The 21976-nt window shown below is 47.8% G+C and overlaps 3 protein-coding genes across 6 annotated transcripts in view; all 3 read right to left on the bottom strand.

The window, feature by feature from the left end:
• The window catches only part of Prob1 (proline rich basic protein 1), a 3769-nt gene extending 3068 nt beyond the window's left edge, over nt 1–701 (bottom strand). Inside the window, exon 1 of the mRNA XM_010613909.2 lies at nt 5–701. Coding sequence (XP_010612211.1) covers nt 5–639 — 635 coding nt within the window. The 5' untranslated portion in view covers nt 640–701. The remainder of the gene's footprint in view (nt 1–4) is intronic.
• A 1120-nt stretch (nt 702–1821) lies between these two features.
• Spata24 (spermatogenesis associated 24) lies at nt 1822–8384 on the bottom strand. The gene is made up of 6 exons (XM_010613795.3): nt 8194–8384; nt 6902–6967; nt 6557–6687; nt 6405–6475; nt 2693–2795; nt 1822–2586 (listed from the first exon to the last, which is right to left on the bottom strand). Exons 1-6 carry the CDS (start codon nt 8308–8310, stop codon nt 2457–2459), a joined length of 618 nt encoding a protein of 205 aa, XP_010612097.1. The 5' UTR covers nt 8311–8384; the 3' UTR covers nt 1822–2456.
• A 7267-nt stretch (nt 8385–15651) lies between these two features.
• The window catches only part of Dnajc18 (DnaJ heat shock protein family (Hsp40) member C18), a 23401-nt gene continuing 17076 nt past the window's right edge, over nt 15652–21976 (bottom strand). For all 4 annotated transcript variants that reach the window (XM_010613799.3, XM_010613798.3, XM_010613801.3 and 1 more), the window contains one exon: nt 15652–16603. In XM_010613799.3, the coding sequence (XP_010612101.1) occupies nt 16479–16603 (125 nt within the window). In that variant the 3' untranslated portion in view covers nt 15652–16478. The remainder of the gene's footprint in view (nt 16604–21976) is intronic.

Genomic DNA, 21976 nt, shown 5'->3' with positions numbered 1-21976 from the left:
GGGCCGGGGGCGCAGCTCGATCTGACGCTTGGGCACCGTCCGGGGCCTGACCGGCGCAGGGCTCTCCTTCAGCGCCACCTCCACGCACTCAAACTGAGAGGGAGCGGCAGGACCCAGTCCACTGGGACGCAGCTCCAGGTAGGTGGCCCAGCGGGATCCGCCGTCGGGAGCGGGCGGCAGCGGTGGGCTGGGGGCGTCAGACACTGTCCCCAGCGGCGAGGGGCTGAATGGCTGCTCCGTGAGCTGTTGCACCTCACGATCCTCCGGGTCCGTGTGGCTGAACCGGAGCCCGGTGCCGAAGACCACTTCCATTTCCCCCGACGGCAGCACGCGCAGCTGGGGCTGGGGCGGCAGCGGGCCGGAGCCCCGGCCTCGCCGGAAACCCGAGCCGGACCAGGGTTGCTGGCGGCTATTCTGGGCGCTGACGGACAGGCGAGGCTGTGCTCCCGCCCCCGGGCCGGGGGCCACCCAGGGCCAATCTTCCCAACCTGCGTCTGGCCTTGCGTCCGTGGGCTCGGGAGAACCCGGAGCTGTGTGGTAGGAACCCGACGAACCCGAGGAGTCCTGGCGCTGTGAGGGGGCTGCGGGCAGCCGCCTTGGGAGCCCAGGCAGGGCTGGCTGTACGATTGCGGTCAGCATGGTGGGCCGCACAACGCGCGCACTACCTCCCTCGCAGAGCCTCCGCCGCCGGTGGCTCCAGCCCTGTCCCCGCCCCGCCCGAGATGCCGTGGGGTCGGAGCTCCTTAAAGCGGCCGCGTCCACTCCAGAGCCAGCGGCGTTGGCAGCAGGAGAGACCTAAACCTGGACCCGACCGTTGAGCCCCCATGACTAACCGACCTTTCTCCAGCACTGGTGGAGCACTTGGGGTGGGACTCCAGGCTTTGGCTGTCAGACAAGTGACAGGCAGCCAGGTCCAACCTTACCTATCACAGGTGAGGGCATTCTCGCCCAGCAGATGCTCACTTGAAGTTCAGCTATAGTGTAAGGTTCAAGGTGTGAGCCAGGAAACCAGATTTTCAAGCTGGGGAGCTTACATCTTGCCAGAGATTGTGACTTGACACCACTGCAGGGGAATCACCCCCCCCCCGCGCGCGCGCCACTTCATGGCGTTCCCTAGGTAGAGCCTTGAGCATTGATCCCAGGTCACCCCCCCCCACCCCAGGCTTTTGTAGAGGAGCATCGCTAGAGGTCACTCCCAAAAATGTGCTGGGGGAAGATGGTGTCCCTGGATAGAGCCTTTGCCCAGTGAGGCCTTTTGGAAGGGCCTGGAGTGGGCAGCTTTAGCTTTCACAAGCTCCCGAGGCTTTGTGACCCAGCTTTAAGCACTCTGAGGCAAGGAAAGTCTTGTGCTCCCCTCGAGGTGGTCAGAAGTCCTCTCAAACCCCTACAACCTTCAGTCCTGCCCTGGGGTTTGGCAACGGTAGGAAGTAGATGCCACCTGTCATTGTCTTATGACAATGGGCACCACTTGCCCTTAAACTTCTGGCTTCAAGGTCCTGCAATGACTCAGGCCTCCGCTGGCCCTGTGTCCACACTGACCCAGCAGAGGCTACACTCACCAGTTTCAGCAGCCTCACTGGCCTTGCTAGGGTGTCCCCTGGGGCACAAGTGTGATAAATGGTTGTGGCGTGACCATCCCATCCAGCTCTGCTTGTTCAGTTTGAGCAAACCACAGCCCTTTCGGACCCTTTCCAAACAATATTGTTATTTTCCCCTCCCTCTCATTTATGAAAACAAGCCTTGGTTTGAAGGAGGTATGTGATTCCTGAGTAACATTCTTGTTTTTTTTTTTAATTTTTTTTATTTGTAAGATTCTTGCTATGTGATGATGATTGGTCTCCCAGATTGTCTTTTGAAATAGTTGGGTTAGGGCTTACACACACACACACACACACACACACACACACATTGGGTTAGGGCTTACACACACACACACACACACAGAGCCAATCCTGCCTTATACCCCAGTTGAAAGAGTTCAATTTACTGGAGAACTATGGGTCTGATGGGATGTTGCTAGGGTACCCAGGGCTGTTCCAGGGAGAAAAGAATTAAACACTTCAAGTAATGGGTTGTGCTCACTACACGACAAAGGCCCTGCCTCACTCCAAAAGACCCTTTGGCCTGTGGGAGGGAAGTAGCTGGGGCCAGAAGTTTGAGCAGCATTTCCTACAGAGCCCAGAAGTACTCTAGCAAGTGGTGGCAAAAGGCCTGTCCCTCACGCAGTCTTTGGTGTTTTGACTCTGACTTAGGTCACTGAGGCCCTGGCAACAGGAAAGCAAGCAGCAGTGGCTACTGCCTTTTTCCCCCACCCCTTCTCTGGAGGTCAGCTTTGGAGTGAGGTGACCCACAGGGATGGATAAGGAAGGGTTGGGGGCTTCCTATAGCAGAGAAGACAGAAGTTGGGCATTTTAGCCAAAAAAAAAAAAAAAAAAAAAAGGAAAGTGACGACCATTTTATTTTTCCCTGAGGCGCTGGTGGCTGTGAGGCTGCCGCATCCCTGAGACTTTCTTATGCTTCTGGTCCAGCACCTGGGCCATGTAGCTCTCCTGCTGCTTCTGGATCCGGAAGTCAGACATATGATTCCTGCAATGGAGCCAGCTGGTCGTGGACTGTGTACAGCTCAGGGTAGGGGCCACAGGCTTGGCTCCCATTTCCATCAACAACCTCCAGCCTGGCCCAGGTCCCTCACCTGAAAATCTGTTTCTGCTGGCTGATAACTTGCTGCAACTCCTTAATCTCATTCTCTTTGCCATTAAGTATATCTTCTTGTTTTGTAACATGAGACTCAATTTCTGTGGGGGAGAGAGTCAGGGAGGAGGGGTGGCTCCCATCCCACAGCCCCTACTGAGTTAAGGCCTTCCCTCATGCGACTAACTGAAACTTGCCCCCACCCTGGAGTCTTCATAAACAGGTGCCAATACTTTAGTATGAAGGCGTTTACTACAGAGTCTTGGGGGTGGCAGTGTCTGATGATTGTGTCAGGGACTTTAAATTTCTATTCTGGATGTCACCCAGAAGAGGGCAGATGAAGGTCCCTGGAGAGAGGCAGGCAGCTGCAGGTCTATACATGTCACCTCCTTCATGAGACCCTCTTTAGTCTAAAACTTACAACTCTTCCCAATACCTCCTTGTCAACTTTTTCCTGCTTATTTCCCAAGTGTTTCTATTTTTCTTCTTAGTGTCTATATCTAAAATACCATATCTTTTATTCATTTGTCTTCTTCTAAAGTAGGGTGTAATTAAGTCTACAAAGACAGGGATTTTTGTGTTATTCACGGCATTATCCCTAAGGCCTAAAAACAGTTCCAGGCACATATTAGGTGGAATGAACATATCTGTGGAATGGACAAACAGGACATTCTCTGGGGGCTTAGGACTCAGAAACATCATGTAGTTCAGCAATCTCAGTCCACCTCACTTACTGAGGGCTAACTGGTCACTAATCCCCATGCTAGGGCTGTAGAGAGGGTGGGAGATGGGATTCCTACTGTCAGGAGACAGTTCCTGAAAGGAGTTAGGACTTGGAGTAGAGGACTGGGTTTGGGTCAGGTAGGATAGGGGTAAGCTCAGTGGTATAGCATTTACACAGCACATGGAAGGCTGAATTCTGTCCTCAGCATTACAAAAAAAAAGAAAGACTCAAAGATTGTACAGAACAGGACAAGCTACATTTCAATAAGCTCTTAACTGATGAGAATATTACCACTTTGGGCCAGTTGCCTCCCTTTTCAGACCCATGTCCTCATCTGTAAGATGGGACAGAGACAGCCCCTAGACGACAGTGAGGTGGGAAAGACCCAGTGAGATGCTGGTAGCAAAGACCAGTCCCAAATTAGGCACAGATAAAAGAAGGATTGTTGTGTCTTAGGTCACAATTAAAGGGGGCTGTAGGGATCTAATGGTTCATCATTTATATAACTGCCCCTCATGAAGCCCTGCAAAATTCTGGTTCACATAAAATCCTGTTGTCTGTAAAGGTTGGATGAGGACTGACTACAGCATGAACTCTGACGATGTAGAAATGCTGATGCATTTAGCGTTTCAGAAGATTTGGTACCAAGTCAAGGAAAGTCATGGTACCAAGATACGGTACCAAAGGAAAGAAGGTGAAGGGAAGAGAGGGAGAGAGGATGGAAACATAAACTCACTGGCGACGAAGAACTACTGAGCCTCCTTCGCAAAGTCAGCCAGCTAAAGATTTCTGAGATTTCTTTTGTTTCTTTTTTTTCTTTGAGACAGTGTCTGCTATGTAATCCAGACTGGTCTTGAATTTGCTCTGTAGCCCAGGTTAGCTTTGTGCTCACCATTCTCCTACATCGATCTCCTCAGTGAGGGGATTACAGCTGTGGTCACCATGCCTGACCTGGTTGTGTTTTTCTGTTTCTTTTTGGTGCTGGTCATTGAACTTCGAGCTTTCACATTAAAGTATATCCTCCAGCTCTCATTAATTTGAGACAGGGTCTCACTAAATCACTTAAATTGCCCAGGTGGGGCTCAAATTTACCTCAATCTGTCCAGTGCTGGGATTACCAGCGTGCACCACCATGCCATGTTATATCCACTTTACCTGTGATTTTTTAAAAATAACTTTTATTTTATCCTACCCCCGCCTTCCCTGCTTGTGAAGTTATTTAGGAAAAAAGAATTACAGATTTGTGTAACTCTTAAGACCTGTGGCATCCACAGAAGGTTTTTTTAAAAAATCCCTTTGAAGCTGGGCATGGTAAGTAAGCTGCCAGGGCAACTTAATGAGACCAACTCAAAAAAACAAAAGGGAGCCAGGCTAGATGGCTCATACCTGTAATCCCAGGATTCAGGAGGCCAAGGCAGGAGGACTGCCACGAGTTCAAGATCAGCCTAAGCTACATACTGACTGCAAGTCCAGCCTGAACTACATAGTGAGACCCTTTGTTAAAAAACAAAAAAAGAGACTGGCTGGGGGCTTAGCTCAGTGGTGCAGGTGCAAGGTCCTGAGTTCCAAAAAATAAATAAATAAATAAAAAATAAACCAAAAATGAATAAAAGAAAAGGAGGCTGAGCCTGCTGCTCAGTGGTAGAACTCAGGAGGCTGAGGCAATAGTATTGTAAGCTTAAGGCCAATGTGAACTATATCAAAACCTAGTCTCAACAAAACAATGAGTATTCTAAGTATAGAAGCCAGACTAAAACCACACAAGGGAAGGTTGCAGGGATGGGTACAGGTCAGGGAGAGGTTCATGACACTAGACTGGCTCAGGTGAGGGCTGGTGGCCTGCTGGAGGGGTGCGGGACATTCTAGGGGGAGGCAGCCAGGCCCTGACTCCATGATACAAGTGGATGCAAAGCCTTGGCACCTGGGCTGATCTGTTGGAAGGAAATGCCTGCAGAAAAGAAGTCTCTGGGGCCCAGGCTTTAGCTCAGTGGTTCCGCTGCCTGCTTCTCAAGTGCAAGGTCCCAAGTTCAATCCCCAGCACAAAAAAAGAGAATAGAAGAAAAGAAGTCTCTGATTGCCCCAAGAGAAAACTTCTTTAAGAGAAGCAGGGCAGATGCCCAGGGTGAAGACAGGGGATCTACAGCCTTGGGTGTGGAGGCAGTGACTACCTATTGAATCCTAAGAGGACCTGGCAGAAGCTGCTGCTTACAACCCTTGAGGGCTGTCAGCATGCTGCCATTTCCTAGTGAGAGCACTCACCAGGAGACCAAAGGCTGGACTGGTGCATGAGACATGCCCAGAGCTCTAGGTAAAGGTCCCACCAGGAGGGGCCCTGACTCTCTTTTGGGTCTGGGCTGATTTCTGGCCTACTCAAGATCTGCTGCAGTGAATGGAGACGATACTACATGTGGAATTTATAGCTATGTAAACTGGGAAAAGGGAGGTCCACACTTTGTAGAATGAAAGGGGTTCCTGTTGGGCGTGGTGGTGCACATTTGTAAGCCCAGCACTCAGCAAGCTGACACAGGGCCCGCATTTCCACAGCAGAGGTACTAAACACAAGGGGGGCATGGCTCTGTGTGTCGTCAGTACCCACTTCTCCCTGCTGAATCCCTGACCCTGAGATTAATGGCCACTTCCCCAGCAGGACTTCTTGCCCTGTTGTTCCTCTTGTAGCAGAAATAAGAGTAAAGTGCACTTTTTCTAAAATGGAAAGACAAAAGGTGGACTAAGAAGCTTGTACGTTTTAAGAAAAATGGGAGCAAGCCCGTTCCTTTATGGTCATGAAGAATATTGTTCACTGACTGTTTCCCTCATTTCCGTGGCCTGCCTGGTCCCTGAAGGCCTTTTCGAAGGTGTTGTCCACCTGCATGTATCCTCAGCCGGGGACAGAAGTTGGGGTGAAACCCTGCTTTTGACACAGGCACTGGGCTGTTAGGGAAGAGCCCATTTATGTTACCATGGAGGGGAGCGTGGGCCTCCCGCCTACCACTGCACTTGGTGATAAGCTGGTCCTTCTTGCTGGACTCCTGTAGGACTCTGCTCTTGACACTGGAGAGCCTGGATGGGGAGGATGAGAGGTAGGCAGGCCAACAGGCAGACAGGACCCTACCTCCACAGCCCCTCCTGAGACCCACTCACGCTTTTTCAAAGGCCAGCTTCTCTTTCTCCAGCTGCTTGGACAGCACCTCCACTTCTCCAAGGGCAAACTGCAGCTTCTCCTCTTCCTTGGCCAGAAGGAGTTTGGTCTTGGCATGGGCAGCTTTCTCTTCCTGCAGGGGCAGCAGCAGTTACCCCATCACTCCAAGCCACCATGGGTCTCCCTGACCAGCCCTTTCTCAGCGGGGTAGATAGAAGCCATGGTACAGGAAGATTCTGGCCTCACCAGAGGGACTGGTGGTTCTCAAAGGCCAATGCTCAATGACTACCCAACCACAGAGATCTTGGGAAATGGGCAAAGATTAGATTGCAGAGGCCACTACTTACCACTAGCTTCTTTTCCATGGCCTGAAATTCTTCTTTACTGACAAAATTTTCATCCTGGAGAACCATCTGCAACAGAGATTGGCTTAGGAAGGGCTTGGAGCTGGGGTGGGCAGGGTACCCTCTAGGGATAAGGACAAAAGCTGGATAATGGTTTTATGCCCAGGGCACCTCCAATGAGACAGGGTCTGGAAAGGAAGAATTCAGTTCCACAGATTCACTGAGGCTCAGCAGCAAGTCCTCCCTTCAAGGTGCAACCATGGAGAAAGCTTGAGCCCACACTAACTCTGTGTATGTAATGATGGTAAAAGAAAGGGGCTGTGGCACACAGAAAGCCCCCTGGCTCAGCCTAAGGGTCAGAACTGCTTTTAGAGAAGGTGATATTAGACCTAAGGTCTGACTGCTAAATAGGATGGACCAAAAGAGGGGCAGAGCAAAAAATGCTCCAGATGGTGTGAACACACATGCCAAAGGCAGCCAAAAGACCAAGGGTAATTTAGTGCCTAGAACTGCATACATTTTGTTGAAATAGGGTCTTAGGGTAGTCAACAGCGCCTTTCTCTCACTTCCTCCCATATCCAACTTCCCAGAAGGGAAGAAGTCTGCGAATCATCAGGGTAAAAAACACATGTGAAGCTAGTTTTATTTCTGAAGTGAAGATGCGTCCTAACATTCTTACCAAGGCAGAAAAATCAAAACAGAAAAACCATGCCCTCGGGCTGGCCGCCATTGGAGTTATCCGTGGCTCCAATGCTTTGCACCTGTTAGCTGGGGTTTGAGAAGCAAAAAGCAATGCGAGGCCCAGAGATTTAGCTCAGTGGTTCCGCCACCTGCCTCACAAACACAAGGTCCAGAGTTCGATCCTGGGTTTGAGGCCCTTAAGTCAACGTGCTCAAAGGGCCAAATCTGTGTTTGCTGTCCTCAGCATGGCACTGTATTTGACATTGTGAAGGGGTGCCCAGAACAGAAGAGATGCCAATCTCTCTGCCTGCACGAGGGCCTTGGCAGGTCAGTGACATCATCACCACTAAAAAACGGAGAAACTGAAGCGCAATGAATATCTACTAGGCCTCCCATCAATCAGGAAAAGTGTAAACGTTAGGTGAAAATTTCCCGGTAATTCGGGAACCTCCCACCCCTTTGGGCTCACCCCTCCCAGCCAGGATTCACTGGAGTCCCGCCTCCTCCCGACGATCCCTCCGGCAACGTGTTCTAGCCACGCCCCTTCCATCCAACAGGGTCTGGTTTCATCCCCCCTGGTGAGGCCTACAGTCCGAGATTTTCTGTCTGCGTACCACATTCTTCAGCTGGTCGATCAGTTCCTCCTGAGATTCAATTACGTCCCGCAGTTGGTCGAAGGCGAGGCACACAGAGCCTGAGCCCCCCGGAGACCACCCGAGGGGCGTCGCCATCTTTTGTCCCCGCCAGCTCGTTGGAAATGGCCGCGGCTGAGGGTTCGCCACCGTCACCCACCAATGAGAATGCGACGCCACAGAGCACCCTGGCAACTGGGGCGAGGACTTCCTCTGTCAGACGAATAGGGCCCGCCTCTTAAAGGAGTCTCGGGGAGTCAAGAACTTCAACAAATCATGGAAATTTAAATTTACAGGAAACGTTTCTTGCGCAATTTTGGGGAGCAAGCAGGGCCTTTCTACTTTTAGTGTCAATGAGCAGGCAACATTCAGACAAGTCTTTTCCCACGCCTTGTTTAAATTGCAAGATGTTTCAACTACATAGTGAGACCCTGTCTCAAAAACAAAACAAAACAAAAATAAGTAAATTGCAAGATGTTGACCCCAGAACCAGTTTAGGCAGCCCTGAATGTCTAGCTTCCCAGGTTTCTCCCTTCTACCCTGATCTCCAAATTTCTCACACACTAAGAGTCTCCAGCCTCCTAGAACATGCATAGCACTTAGGATGACTAAACCTTTGCAACGAAGATAGAAAGCAGAATGGCTTCATCCAGGAATCCTCATTCTGGGCGGCCACATTAGAGCTGTGTCTGACCCTGAGGGGCCCGGGAAGGGGTCAAAAGGGCTGAAGTGGAGCTTGACAGAGAAGACATCTGGAAAGCAGGCAGGGAAGAACAGAGGTCACACAAACACTAAATCCAGACTGATGGCTTTTTTTTTCCTCCTTGGAACCTAAATAATACAGTGTTCAGTATTCCGTGGCACTGTTATGTTTTGTTAAAATTTTTTATTAGTACATGCTTTTATTATTTATTAGCACACAGTGATTATGTTCATCGTGGGAAGTTAGTACATGCACATAGCATGTCTTAATTCTTTTTACTTCTCCTTCCTCTCCTCCTGTCCCATTCCCATCATTGTGCTTTCTTTTTATTAATTAATTTATTTTTATTTTATTTTTGAAACAGTCTAGTCTAGGCTGGCCTCAGACTTGCAGCGATACTCCTGCCTCAGCCTTCTGAATGCTGGGTGTACAGGGGTGTGCCTACACATCCTGCTTATTTTCTCCACTGTATATAGATGAGGAAAGGGTGGCTGAGTGAGAATGTGAAATTTATCCAAGGTCCCCAAATGAGAAAGTTCAGATGTGGTTTGATACCAGTCCATATGTTTAACTGTGATGCTGGGCTGCATTTTTGTTGAACATAGTTATCGAACTTGATATTCTTGAGCAGGAAATGACTACTAAAAAGAAATTTGGAAAAAATGATGGCTGAGAAGGGAAGCAGAGATTTCAGATAAAGCACTCAGGCTGCTCCCCCAGGATCCATAAAGGCCTCTTTTTGAGTTAGATGTTGAGAGCTGACAAATTTGGCCATCACTGTGGGTCTCTTGGTGGTAGCCCTGGTTTTGTCTTTCCTGGTTTCTTGACCCCATATTCATATCCTTGGGGACAAAGCCACCTCTGTTGACTTCCTCTGTTTGACTTTTTTTTGTGGAGGGGAGGGTTTATAGCCCAGGCTAGCTTGAACTAAAGGTGATCCTCCTGTCTCAGCTTCCCAAGTGCTAGGGTCACAGGGGTGCACCACCATGCCTGGCTCACACTATTGTGAGCTACCCTCTCCCTGTCCTTAACATCTCAACATTAACCATCTGTTTCAGCCTAATTCAAGTGTCACCTCCTCTGCTGTTGTTTGAATAAAAAATATTACCCCACTTACTCCTGTAATCCCGGCACTTGGGGGCTGAGGCAGGAGGACCACCTCAAATTGAGGTGAGTTTATAGTGAATTCAAGGTTGGCCTGAACTATATAGGAAGACCTTGTCTCAAAAAGCCAAAGAAAAAGTCACCCCAAAACTTGAGGTGGAGCTTTTGGAAGGTGATTCAGTCATAGGTCCCTAACTTGGCAATGGGTTTATTCACTGAGGAGTTCATGGCCAAATGTGGTGCTAGGAGTGGGGACTGGTAGAAGAAGTAGGTCCCTGCCTGGTGGGGGTGAGGCCTGGAAGAGGGTGTTCTTGCCTGACTCTTCTCTCTCTCTCTAGCTCCTCCCCTGCACTCTGCTTCCTGTCAGGCCTGAAGTGAGTTGCTTCCCTCCACCCTGTCCTCCCGCCATGGTGTTTCTGCCTTACATGACCATGGACTGAGACTTTGAACCTGAAATTGAGCCAAAATAAGCTTTTTTAAAAGTTTTGTATGTAAAGTATTTTGTCCCAGCAACAAAAAGGTGATTCATACATCTTGGTAAGTATTATTTAGCCCACTAAAATTTTGTTTTGAGACAAGTTCTCACTATGTAGCCCAGGCTGGCCTCAAACTTATGGTGATCCTCTTGCCTTAGCCTCCTGAGTGCTGGGATTACAGGTGTGTGTCGCCATGCCCGGCTACCCCACTATACTTAAATAGTTTTTTTTCTTTTTGCGGGGAGTGGTTGAGACAGGGCCTAGCTATATAGCCCAGGCTGGCCTGAAACTCTCAGCTTGAGTGCTGGGATTATAGGCATGTGTCACCATGCCCAGTTTATTGACTTACGGTTAAAGGGTTTAGAGCAGCACAGTCCAATAGAAGTTCTGTAATGAAAGTGTTCTACACCTGCACTTTCTCATAGGGAACCCCTAGCCACATGTAGCTGTGTAGTACTTGAAATGTGGCAAAGGAATTTTTTTTTATTATTGGGTTGGGTTTTTTTGTACCAGGGATTGATCTCGGGTCCTTGCGCTTGCAAGGCAGGCCACCAAACCACTGAGCTAAATCCCCAGCCCCTGGTTTTGTTTTGTTTTGTTTTGTTGGTTTTTTGAGACAAGGGGTCACTATGTAGTTGAGACTGACCTGGAACTATGTAGCCCGCCCAGTCTGGTCTCGAACTCACAGGGATCCTCCTGCCTCAGCCTCCTGAGTGCTGGGATTACAGGCGTGTGCCACCATGCCCGGCTTGGTTTTGTTTTTTTAATCCACAGTCTTGCTTTGTGTTAGAGGCTGGCCTTGAACCTGTGGTAATCCTTCTTCCTCAGACTCCTTAGCACTTGGATTACAGGAATATGCTACCATGCCTGGCTCCAAAGGAATTGGTTTTTAAATTTAAAAATTTTTATTTACTTTTTTTCTTTAATACTGGGGGTGGAACTCAGTATTTGAGACAAGGTCTTGCTAAATCACTAAATTGCCCAGTCTGGTATTGAACTTGCAATTCTTCTGCCTCAGATTCTTAGAGTGCTAGGATTACAGGCATCTGCTACCTACTTGGACTATGCATATGTATGTGTGGTGCTGGGGATAGAACCTAGGGCTTTGTGCATGTCAGACAAGCTCTTTACCACCTAGCCACACCTCCAACCCAAATTACACGTTAATAACCATATAACATATTGGTTAGTGGCTACTGTCTTGCACAGTGTGGGTCTAGAGAGTGCTGTGTGGGTTGTGTGCCTCTGCACAGATCCCTGACAAAACTTTGTCTGCCATGAATGTTCAGCGTAGTCACTTTGGATAAAGCTGCACATTCATCTGGGTCCCTGATGCCTGTCTTCCCTATAAACGGTGTCCCTTTCCTGGGTCTTTCACGTGGTGCTGCTTCATGTCCATCCTTTGCCACTTAAGGTCCCCCCTACCAGCAGGCTGCCCTGTCTCTTTGGGGCAAACCCTGGTGAGCATAGGCTTGGCCACCAGGCCCCTGGGAATGGGGCTGTGGGAGGGACCCGGCTCACATCCGCATCCCCCACGGGCGTGAGGGACCACGCCAGACTCCAACCTTAGGAGTCAACCACCCTAGCTCTGGTCAGCCAGGGCTTGGTAAGGCTTAGGATGACATCACAAACAGCTCTAGTACCCTGCCCTGGAAAGGCTGCCTTTCCTCGTGGCTTGTTATCAGGCTGATGTTCCATTTTATTGCTGCATAACAAACAACCCCTAGATTTTAATAGTTCCTTTTGTTCATCAACCTACAACTACAGCAGGGTTCAGTGGTGACCAGTCTGCTTCATGCAGTGTCAGGTGAAGTGGTCAACAGGGGCGGGCTGAGAATTCCTCTTTTAAGATAATTCACTCACTTGGCTCTATCAGCTGGGTACTCAGCCAGGGGCCGAGGACCAAGAATCTTGCTTTCTCTTCCTGAGCTGCTGAGGCTTTCTCATTGCATGGGGTCTGGGTCAGAGAGCATCCAAAATGAATGGAAAATGCCAGTGTCTTACGGCCTGGCCTAATGTAATTTCTGCTGTACAGTGTGTGTGTGTGTATATGTGTGTGTGTGTGTGTGTGTTGCTGGCTATGGAACCCAGGGCCTCACATATGCTAGGCAAGTCCTCTGCCACTGAGCTACAGCCCCAGCTCTCTGCTGTACTTTCAGTCAGCAGAGTCAGAGTTTGCTTTCAAGGAGAGGGGACACACATGCACAGACACCTTTTTTTTCCCTTTCTTTTCTTTTTGGTACCCGGGATTGAACTTGGGCCCTTGCGCTTGAGAGGCAGGCAGCGGAACCACTGAGCCAGATCCCTGGCCTGCACCTGATTTTTCTGATGCTAAATGTAGTCTTTACCTGTAGATTGACTCCGACATGCTACAGCTACTGTTATAGAAAATATGGACTCTATTCTGCTGATCAGTGCTATCTACTGTTCTAAACATGATCCTATTGTTGGATAAGGGGGACTGGAACAGAGGTCAGCAACTTCGCTAGTGCCTAATGGCTCCAAAGAAGTCAAGCATGTACACTGGCCATGGGTGTCACAGGCAATGGCCAAAGAACAAAGGAAAATGTGAAGCCATTCTCTTTATATAAAATCATTTAATGTTTTTCTTTGTTAAAATACACTCAGTCTAGATGCAGTGGACCAGGGGACCAGAGTTTTCAGGATTCTTACTCCACCAGGAGCTGATTTCATCTCTGTCATCCCTGACTCTGGCCACAGAACATCTCTAAGAATACTGAGAGGGATGCAAATGATGCCATCCAAAACTGACACCTGGGTAGGTAGTTGGTGGCCATTGCATGAGGGATCAATGATGCAGGATCAAAAAATTAGATGTAGTAACTTAACTTGACCTTTCCAAAAATAAATATATTAGGACACTAGGTTGACACCTTCAAAGAGTCTAAAATAAACACGAGGGACGTGCGAGCTCCTGTGAGGAGCAGTGCATGCACAGAGGATGGACTGATGTGTGGCCAGCGGTGACGGAGCGCTGCTGGATTCCCCCGTCCCGCTCACAGCACCAGGAAGAACTGAGAAGGGTGCATCCTGGGCCAGGCTGCTGTGGCCCATGTTCCAGGGGGGTTTGGCATTCACTGTAATTTCTAGTGGTTTCCACCAGCGAGCACAGCAATGTCCTTTTCTTATTGGTTCCTTTTCCCAAGCTTTAAAGCCTGGGGCTGATCATGGACGCTCAGAAGGTTTTCTGGCTTGAGCAGATGAACCCAAAAGTCACTAGTAATCTGGGGACATGGGTTCCTTCCAGCTGCACCGTTACCAAGATGAGAAGGCTTTTCATCCCTCCTCACTGCTGATTGTTTGAATAAGAGCTTGAGGTTCTATGTAAGCATCAAGCCTTCTTTCTTTCTGTCTTTCTTTCTTTTTTTTGGTACCAGGGATTGAACTTGGGACCTTGTGCTTGCAAAGCAGGTGGCAGAACCACTGAGCTAAATCCCTGGCCCCTCAAGCCTTATTTCTTAGCCCCACTCCCAGCATGCACCTGCAGCCTGCAGTAACGTTCAAAGAAACAACCCTCTGTGTGCCAAGGTCTGACAGTAGGAACGGCCTCACCTGAGAGTTTCTGTATTATCAAGAAGTCTTCCAAAGGATGTAGGCAAGAGGAAAAAAGTTTATCTTACCACTGTGCAGACAACCCATCTAAACATAACCAAGGAAGTTAGAGTTTAACAACTGTCTAGAGAGTACCAAATACAGTAGATTAAACTATTCTTCAGACGTGAGTGTGTGGTCTACTAGTAATAAATAAAACAGTACCATCAATGCTGTAAAAATATAACATTCAGCATGACAATTAATGAAGTTAGTACCACCTCTATCTAGCATCATCACAGATAATTCATCACTACTATGAAGTCCATAAAATGTGTGACTATGTTATTCATGGGCATCTAGAGCAGTCTTTTAATCTGTCAAGTTAGTTTCATTATGGTCCATTTTCTAGCAGAGGCTGAGGGTAGGGAGAGGAAAGCTTTGATTTCTATGTGTATAGGAACTTTCCATAAGCATGTTTTATAGTGTAAATTCCCCTGTCATTCCCGTCAAGGAGGCCCCCAAAAAAACAGGACAACGGGCAGTGATAGTGCATACCACCAGTCTAGAGGCCAAGGCAGGAGGATCATGTGTTTTGAGGCCAGGCTTGGCAACTGGGCAGCAAAAAGTTGGCTATTCCTAGAATGTTCCTCCTCTCTGTAGCTGAGCAGCCTAAAAGCCCCATTCTTTACCTTTAGACTGAATTCCTGCCTCTGTGGAACACACATATGTTGGACTGGACACTTCTATGATGATCTGGCAGCTCAATCCTGGTCGCTTCCCTCCACAGGAAGGCCCGGTACCGTGTAGCCTAGGTGATACCTTAGTTCTTGTCACCAGTAGGAAAGCCTGCCTGCCTTTGAAGGATATCCTATTTCATGTACAGGGCTTGTGTAGGGAGGGTCCTGCTTCCTAAAGATCAGCAGGGAAATTGTCCCAAATGGATGCAGGACTTTTGTAGAAAGATCCAAGAGTGCTCTGGGAGTGGGCAGAGACATCCTTGGAAAAGTTTCTTCTTTGCCAATCTGACTAGGATCTGCTGAGAATTAAAGGTGATCTCCCCCAATTCCTACTTGACAATTGCCCTACCATGTAGCTCTGCCACTACCAGTTGTATGATCCAGAACAACGATTCTCTCTGGGCCAAAGTTCTCATTCATAAAAACAGATAAAACATCAACTTCACAGAGTTGAGAGGAGGCTTAAGTAACAAAATACATGTGAGAGCCCCTGCTTTATAGGAGGCTCTCCGTAACTGGTGAATGAGTGAAAAAGCATCTTGTACTACAAACTCTAGGGCACTGGGTTAAACAAATGACTGCAGGGGCCAATGCTAGACAGGACGTCCCTCTGCACTCCCAGGCTAAAGCCAATGCTTCCTCTCAGCTCTGGCCATTATGCCTCTGTGGGGCAGGAACTCGGCTCACGTGTGATGATTCCAAGTGGTACCACCAAGGGGAAACCACACAAAGCAGATTCTCTGCCTTCTGTGGCGGACTGGGGACTGTGCATCAAGGAGCGGAAACAGAATCTTACGTCTTATCTTCTCGCCAGGCCCTCCTTTCTGCAGCTGCGTGTCTGCTAAACTGTTTCACACTCTTCTACTTTTTTCTGGACCTTCTGCCAGAGAGGATTAAGAAAATAAAAGAACCTCAGATCAGGCAGTTTGCTAATGTTTTTTGACTGAACAGAGAATGGGATAACAGAAAACTATGGGCTGAACAGCTTTAGTTTTCCACATTCCCCTTAGAAATTGATAGTTGAATAGGAATAAGTTCCAAAGGCTGACTCCTCAGGGTGCTGATAATTCCAAAGAAAGGAGTCTAATTCTTGGCAGACATTGTAAATAATTGTAAATAACATGAAACTGCTTGGGATAAGCCTAGGAGCACCTGGACGGTGAGACTTCACTGAAGGAGGAAGAAGGAAGAAAAGGCATCCGTCCTAAATCCAAAACAGATTTTTTTTTTTTAGACAGCACTGTGTAGTTTGGGCCTTAAACTATGTAGCAGCCCAAGCTGGCCTCAAATTCTCAGTGATCTTCTTGCCTCAGCTTCCTGAGTGCCAGGCTCACAGCCACGGGCCACAATATCTGGCTGAAAACAGCTTTTCTGTAACCCAACAAGTCACAGGAGGAAAAGATTTGGATGTGCTCTGCTGCCCTGAACTGTCTTCAGAGAGGCAAAGTCGGCATGGCGCAGGCTGAGAGAAATGCTCTGCCATTCATATAACGAGGACCAGCCCTGCCCGGGGAGGGCTTCTCTATGCCCAGTCTAGCTCTGTGCTCAGTTTCCTTCAACTCTGCCCGACAGACAACATTAGCAAATGGGAAAATGTCCATCATTTCCTGCTTTTGTATTATAAAATGGAATTAGGAACATAAATAGTAATAAGTAACAAAACCCCAACCCTGTGTGGGACCAATCGTTCTCTCAGCCACTTCTGCGGAGGCCAATTAGTTTGGAAAGTTTTTCACAGTTTTCAAGTTTCAGCGATTCTGCTTTCTGTTTCAGTCGTTCATCTCTGTATAATCCTGCCAAGTTTGTCAACTCCGACTCTGAAAGATAAAAGAGATAACCAGTTCATCAAGAGTTGAACTCCTTTGTTTCATTTCAATATTTCTGGACTCCAAGTACCTTTTCCTTAAATCCTTTTTCTTTTCCTTTCTATGTAGCTCAGGCTGGCCTCGACCTTGTGGAGATCCTCCTGCCTCAGCCTCCTTGGTACAGGAATTACAGGCATGTGCCACCCTACCTGTCTAATTAAATGCTTTTTCTTTCCATTAAATGTATTTATTTGTATTGGGCACCGCACCAGGTGCTGAGGTTTAGAGGACATCTGTGATCTTGTCCTACATACAGTGTCTGTGCTCTATTGTAAAAGCCTTGGACTTAGCTCTTATCAATAAAACATTTGGCACCCAACTTCGGAAATGAGCACATATGCAGTAAGGGGAGACTGTGTGGCCTTCCTATCCATGGCATTCAGATGGCAGGTGGAGAGAATGAAGCCAGTCACCTATTTCTGTCATCTGAAACAAAGACAGCTGCTTCATTCCCTTCCCAAGCATTGCTGATCATAACTCATGCTCGACGGGGCTGAAGGCCAGGCTGCTGGTGGCTTCCTTCACTCCCTCGCCACATGTGGGGTCTCCAGCTCAAAGGCAAAAGGCAGCTGAGCTCTTTTAAAAGTGAAATCATCTGGATCTGGTGACCTTTGTCTCCTTGACTAAATGAATTTCATTTTCTTTTCACGGTAGAGAAGGTCATTCTATTTTTAGCTAGAATATAATTTCTGCTATGTTTCCTGACTCCATGGTGGTTTGACTGCCTTGATTTTTTATTCTTTTGTAAGATTTCAGAGACATTTTGAGGGAGAAAGCCTGAAAAGCACCTCCGCTGATGAGTTTTGTATTAACAAGATGGCATGCAAGAATGAGACGTAAGGCTTCTGAGAGCCTCAGGCAGCGGGAAGCTCCTCAGTGTTTAAAGAACTGTTCTTGTGAAAATGCTATTTCAATCATTATGAAACATGCCTCTCCATGCTTTTTTTTTTTTTTTTGGTACCAGGGATCGAACTCAGGTCCTTGAGCTTGCAAGGCAAGCGGCAGAACCACTGAGCTAAATCCCCCGCCCGCCTATCCATTCTTAATCACTTTTCTGACAGATTTTTTTCCTTGGCAGAACAAGAGGCCCCTGTCTGATTAATCAGTAAACTGCCTGAAAACAGGAATTAATATTTAGCCAGGAACAACAATGGGTACTGCTTTCTGAATACGTTTCTACTGACACAAAATACTGCTTGGCATTTCTGTTCACAGTGCTTCTATTTATACCAAGTAAAATCCAAAGCGCAGTTAAGGGCAGGACTCTAGAGGAGCAGATATTCTGGAAAACCCTTCCTCTGCCAGGAGCAGCCCTGGGCTGCAGGACAATGTGCCTCCCAGCCCGAGCCTGCCTAGGCACAGTCACCTTGCAGGTGATGGGCTTCAAGGGGGGCGGTCAGGCACTGCATGCACATGAAAATTCCCTGCTCCAGCGTCCTGCACAGATCTCAGTGTGGTCTCCATTTCTTGGGCTTCCTGGCACATGGAAAACCTATTTGGGAGGTCTCCTTGGTCCCCAGCTCCACTAGTACAGTGGATCCTTAACTTAGGAACTCAGTGGGTTCCTGAGGGCTGGTTGTAACTAAGTCAGTACAGCTGAGATCTGGATGTTTGCCTGGATACACGATAAAGGTGAAAAGAGGCAAACGAATCTTCCTTAACCTAATTAACCCAAGTTGTTCATGTGTCAGACGGGTTGTACACTGAGGGTCCACTGTATATAGAATGGACTACATGGCCTTGCTTTGCATTCAAATTCCTTAGGTTCTGTTGTTTACTGACCTTTTCTAGATACCTAATTCCTTAAAGTTTCAGTCCAGAAAGCATTCAAGATTTATGATTCTTAATATTTTCTACATGGAAGACTACTATCAAAGCTGGGTATGGTGGTGCACACTTGTAATCTCAGCACTAAGGAGACTGAGGCAGGAGGATCATCATGAATTCAAGGCCAGCCTGGGTAACACAGTGAACTTGAACTACATGTGAGACCCTACTTCAAAACACACACACACAAAATAGCTGGGTGTGGTGGCTCGTGCCTGTAATCTCAGCACTCAAGAGGCTGAGGCAGGAGAATTACTGTGTTTGAGGCCAGCCTGGACTACATAGAGAGTTCAAGGCCAATGTGTACTATATAGCAAGACTGTCTCAAAAAAACAAACCAAACAAAAAGAGCCGATGAAAGACATTCACAAATGTATAAATGCTTTTCTTAAAACATTACATTGCTTTTCATAAAGTTACTGAAACCAAGTCAGAGACCCCTGCTCTAAGAGATGTCCCTGCCCACGGACAGTGTTTCAAGGAGTTGTGTCCCACACCGCCACCACCAGGCTTACAGCAACTTCTCTCCAAGCTGCCAGTGAATCCTTTCACCCTTCAATGAGCAGAGTCAACTGGAAGAACACGTTACTTTTGACAAATTCTGTTAATCTTCAGGAACTTCTAAGGTTGAAAAAAAAAATCTGTAGGAGGGACAGGATCAACAGAACACTTTTTATTCTAAACAAAATGTTCCCTTTGTCCTGAACACTAGCACAACAGATGGACAGAGCATTGAGCCGTAAGGTAAACCAACTGTCAAACTGCCAAAAGAAGCAAGTCCCAGAGCTGCTCCCCCAAAATGCTGCCCAAGAGCCCAGACTGGAGCTAGAAGGCCCAATAAATGCCAGCTCTGGCCAGCCCTCCAAGACAGTGCTGTCTCCTGTCTGCAGTGCAAGGCCACACTAAGCCCAATGCCACCAGGAATCAGGAGCTTCATCTGTCCAGACACCATGCTAAGTGATGCCCACGCCACCTTCTAGACTCTCTGGAGGAAGTTCATTCCACCCGTGTGGAAGCCCAAGCTTCTTCCTACTCTACAGCCCTGCTCAAGGGCCTGGAGAAGGGCTCCTCGGCCAGGCTGGACAAGGTCTTGGCTCCACCAGGCCAGAAGGCAGTTCTGCCTGCTGCCTTTGTGCTGCCCAGCCCAGCCCTCATCAGGTTTATTATATAGATGCAGCCGTGAAGGAGACACAGGGCAATCAGGGTTCATAGTGAGGGATTCTCATAAAAATTCACTCAGATTAAGCATTTTAAGAAAGAGCAGAGAAAAGAAACAAACAAAAGATTTAAAAAGACAATTGTTAACTCTGATTTAAAAAGTTACCATTCTGTATTTTGCCAAGAGAGAACTTTGTTCTCAAGTGGGTTTATTTTTACAACCTCCAAGTGCTAAATTTACCCTTGCTGGTTGCACTTGCTGTGGATTCAGAGGGCAGGTGCTGCCTGTTCTCAAATGGCACTTGGGTAGTGTGGAGCCTCCGCACAGCTTATTGTACTCGATGCCAGAAATAGACTTTTAGGGGTTTGTTTCGATAACCACATGCAGAACCCGAGAGCACACGCATTCTGCACGCTTGCTGGGTTCTCACTTGGACCTGGAGAGCGCCACGGCTCCCAAAGCAGGCTTCATGTGGGTGGGAACAAAGGCAGAGAAACCAGCTTCGCTGCACCCTTACCACGAGCTCAGCATAGTTCTAGCTTTGTGACATCTGAATGAGGAGTGTGTATGTTTGAAGATGTGAATGCAGATTTTCCTCTAGTTCTTGAAGAAGACAATAAATTCAAAACTCTTCCAGTGCCCAGAACAATGGAAATGGTTAAGACATACACGGCAGTTTTCATCTAATTTGGATCCTGATATCTATGCCTAAGGCATTTTTCTTGCTCCCAAATTCTTTGCTGTTTTTTAAAAACATACAGTGGGGCATGTTGCTTCTTGAACCCTCAGTTTTTAGAATAAAAAACCAATTTCCTCCTATTTAATTGCTCTTAGTATCCAAAAGTGATTGTCCCCAAACTCTAATGTAATGAAGGCAGCTGGACTTTGACTTTCAGAAAAAAGGCAGAGAAAAGGCCCCTAAGGGTCTGGGGTAGGACACTGGCCCTGCTTTGTTACTCATAATCCTCAGCATTCCTGTTGCTTTCCAGTCCTGAGAATCCTGTCTTCTCTAAAGACATTTGTTGAGCACCTGTTCTGAAGCATGGTCTGTGCCAGCAGCCTGGCACACAAAATTAGTACGACATGATCTTGTGCAGGGAGAATCAGCAGTCCTGCGGGGGAGCACTACATACCTATGGGACACTAAAACTGCATGATCACTACCACGCTAGCAGAAGAGCAGAGTGCGCTGGGGATGGCATGCCTGTAACCCCAACTACTTGGGAGACGAGGCCAGCTTTGTGACACCCTGACTCAAAGTAAAATTAAAATAAGGCTGAGAGCCAGGTGTGATAGTGTATGCCTATAATTCAGTAATATGGGAGGTTGAGGCAGAAGGACCACAAGTTCAAGGCCAGCCTGGACAAGCTAGTGACTCAGCAAAGACTCAGTCTCAAAAGTTTAAAAAAGGGTGGGGATGTTGCTCAGAGCAAAGGCTCTGGGTTCAACTTCCAGACTGCAGAAAAAAAAAAAAGAGGAAAGAGATTAACTTGGGGGATGGGGTTAGGAGTAGGTGATGGGCCAGGGCTGTGACCAAAGAGCTAATTTTTTTGTTGTTGTTGTTTTGTTTTTAGAGACAGGATCCGACCGGCTAATTTTATCAGATACTGTTAATAATACCCAGTAATAAAAGATAAGATAGAGTGTTCTTTGAAAAAAAAAAAATCAACTAAAGCTGAATTTTATAAGATACAGTTACTGAAGGGGTGTGTGTGTGTGTGTGTGTGTGTGTGTGTGTGTGTGTGATTCCAGTGTGATAAAAAGTGAGGCTGCTGGCTGAGAGGCTTGGCCAGCACTTCCTGGTAACAACTGGAGTTGTAAGCCAAGTGACAGACACTGTTATCACCACTGAATCCAGAGCAGGGCTTTCCACACGCACCCCCGAAGGGCAGATGAAGGGAGTCATTTTGTTCTGTGTCCACAGCTGGCAGAGGTGGGGGACACCTGACTCAATACCAGCAACCAATAAACTTTTGGTTTGGCTCAAAATGCTAGGCTGGCTCTATCAGATTTCCCTCTAGCGAATATGAGATCCAGAAGTTGAGGATCAAAGCCGCTAGAACTGAGCACTGCAGGAGGAAGCTTGAATGTAGAAAGGGACGGATGACTGCTGGGATTAGGGAGCTAGGAGGTCAGCAGCCACAGCAGACACAGCACAAAGAAGGGACACTGACAAGGGAGGCGAGTGGCACAGAGGTAGAGGCCCATAAAGAGAGAAAAGATTCCTAGAATCTCAAGTCCTGGCCATGTGTACCCTACCAATAAACTCGCCCACCCCATGGTGTGTGTGTGTGTGTGTGTGTGTGTGTGTGTGTGTGTGTGTGTGTGTGTGTGTGTGT

The sequence above is a fragment of the Fukomys damarensis genome, unplaced genomic scaffold, assembly GCF_012274545.1.
Source record: "Fukomys damarensis isolate Sample0158 unplaced genomic scaffold, DMR_v1.0_HiC HiC_scaffold_3, whole genome shotgun sequence".
Lineage (NCBI taxonomy): Eukaryota > Metazoa > Chordata > Mammalia > Rodentia > Bathyergidae > Fukomys > Fukomys damarensis.
This window is presented reverse-complemented; position numbering and strand designations above follow the sequence as displayed.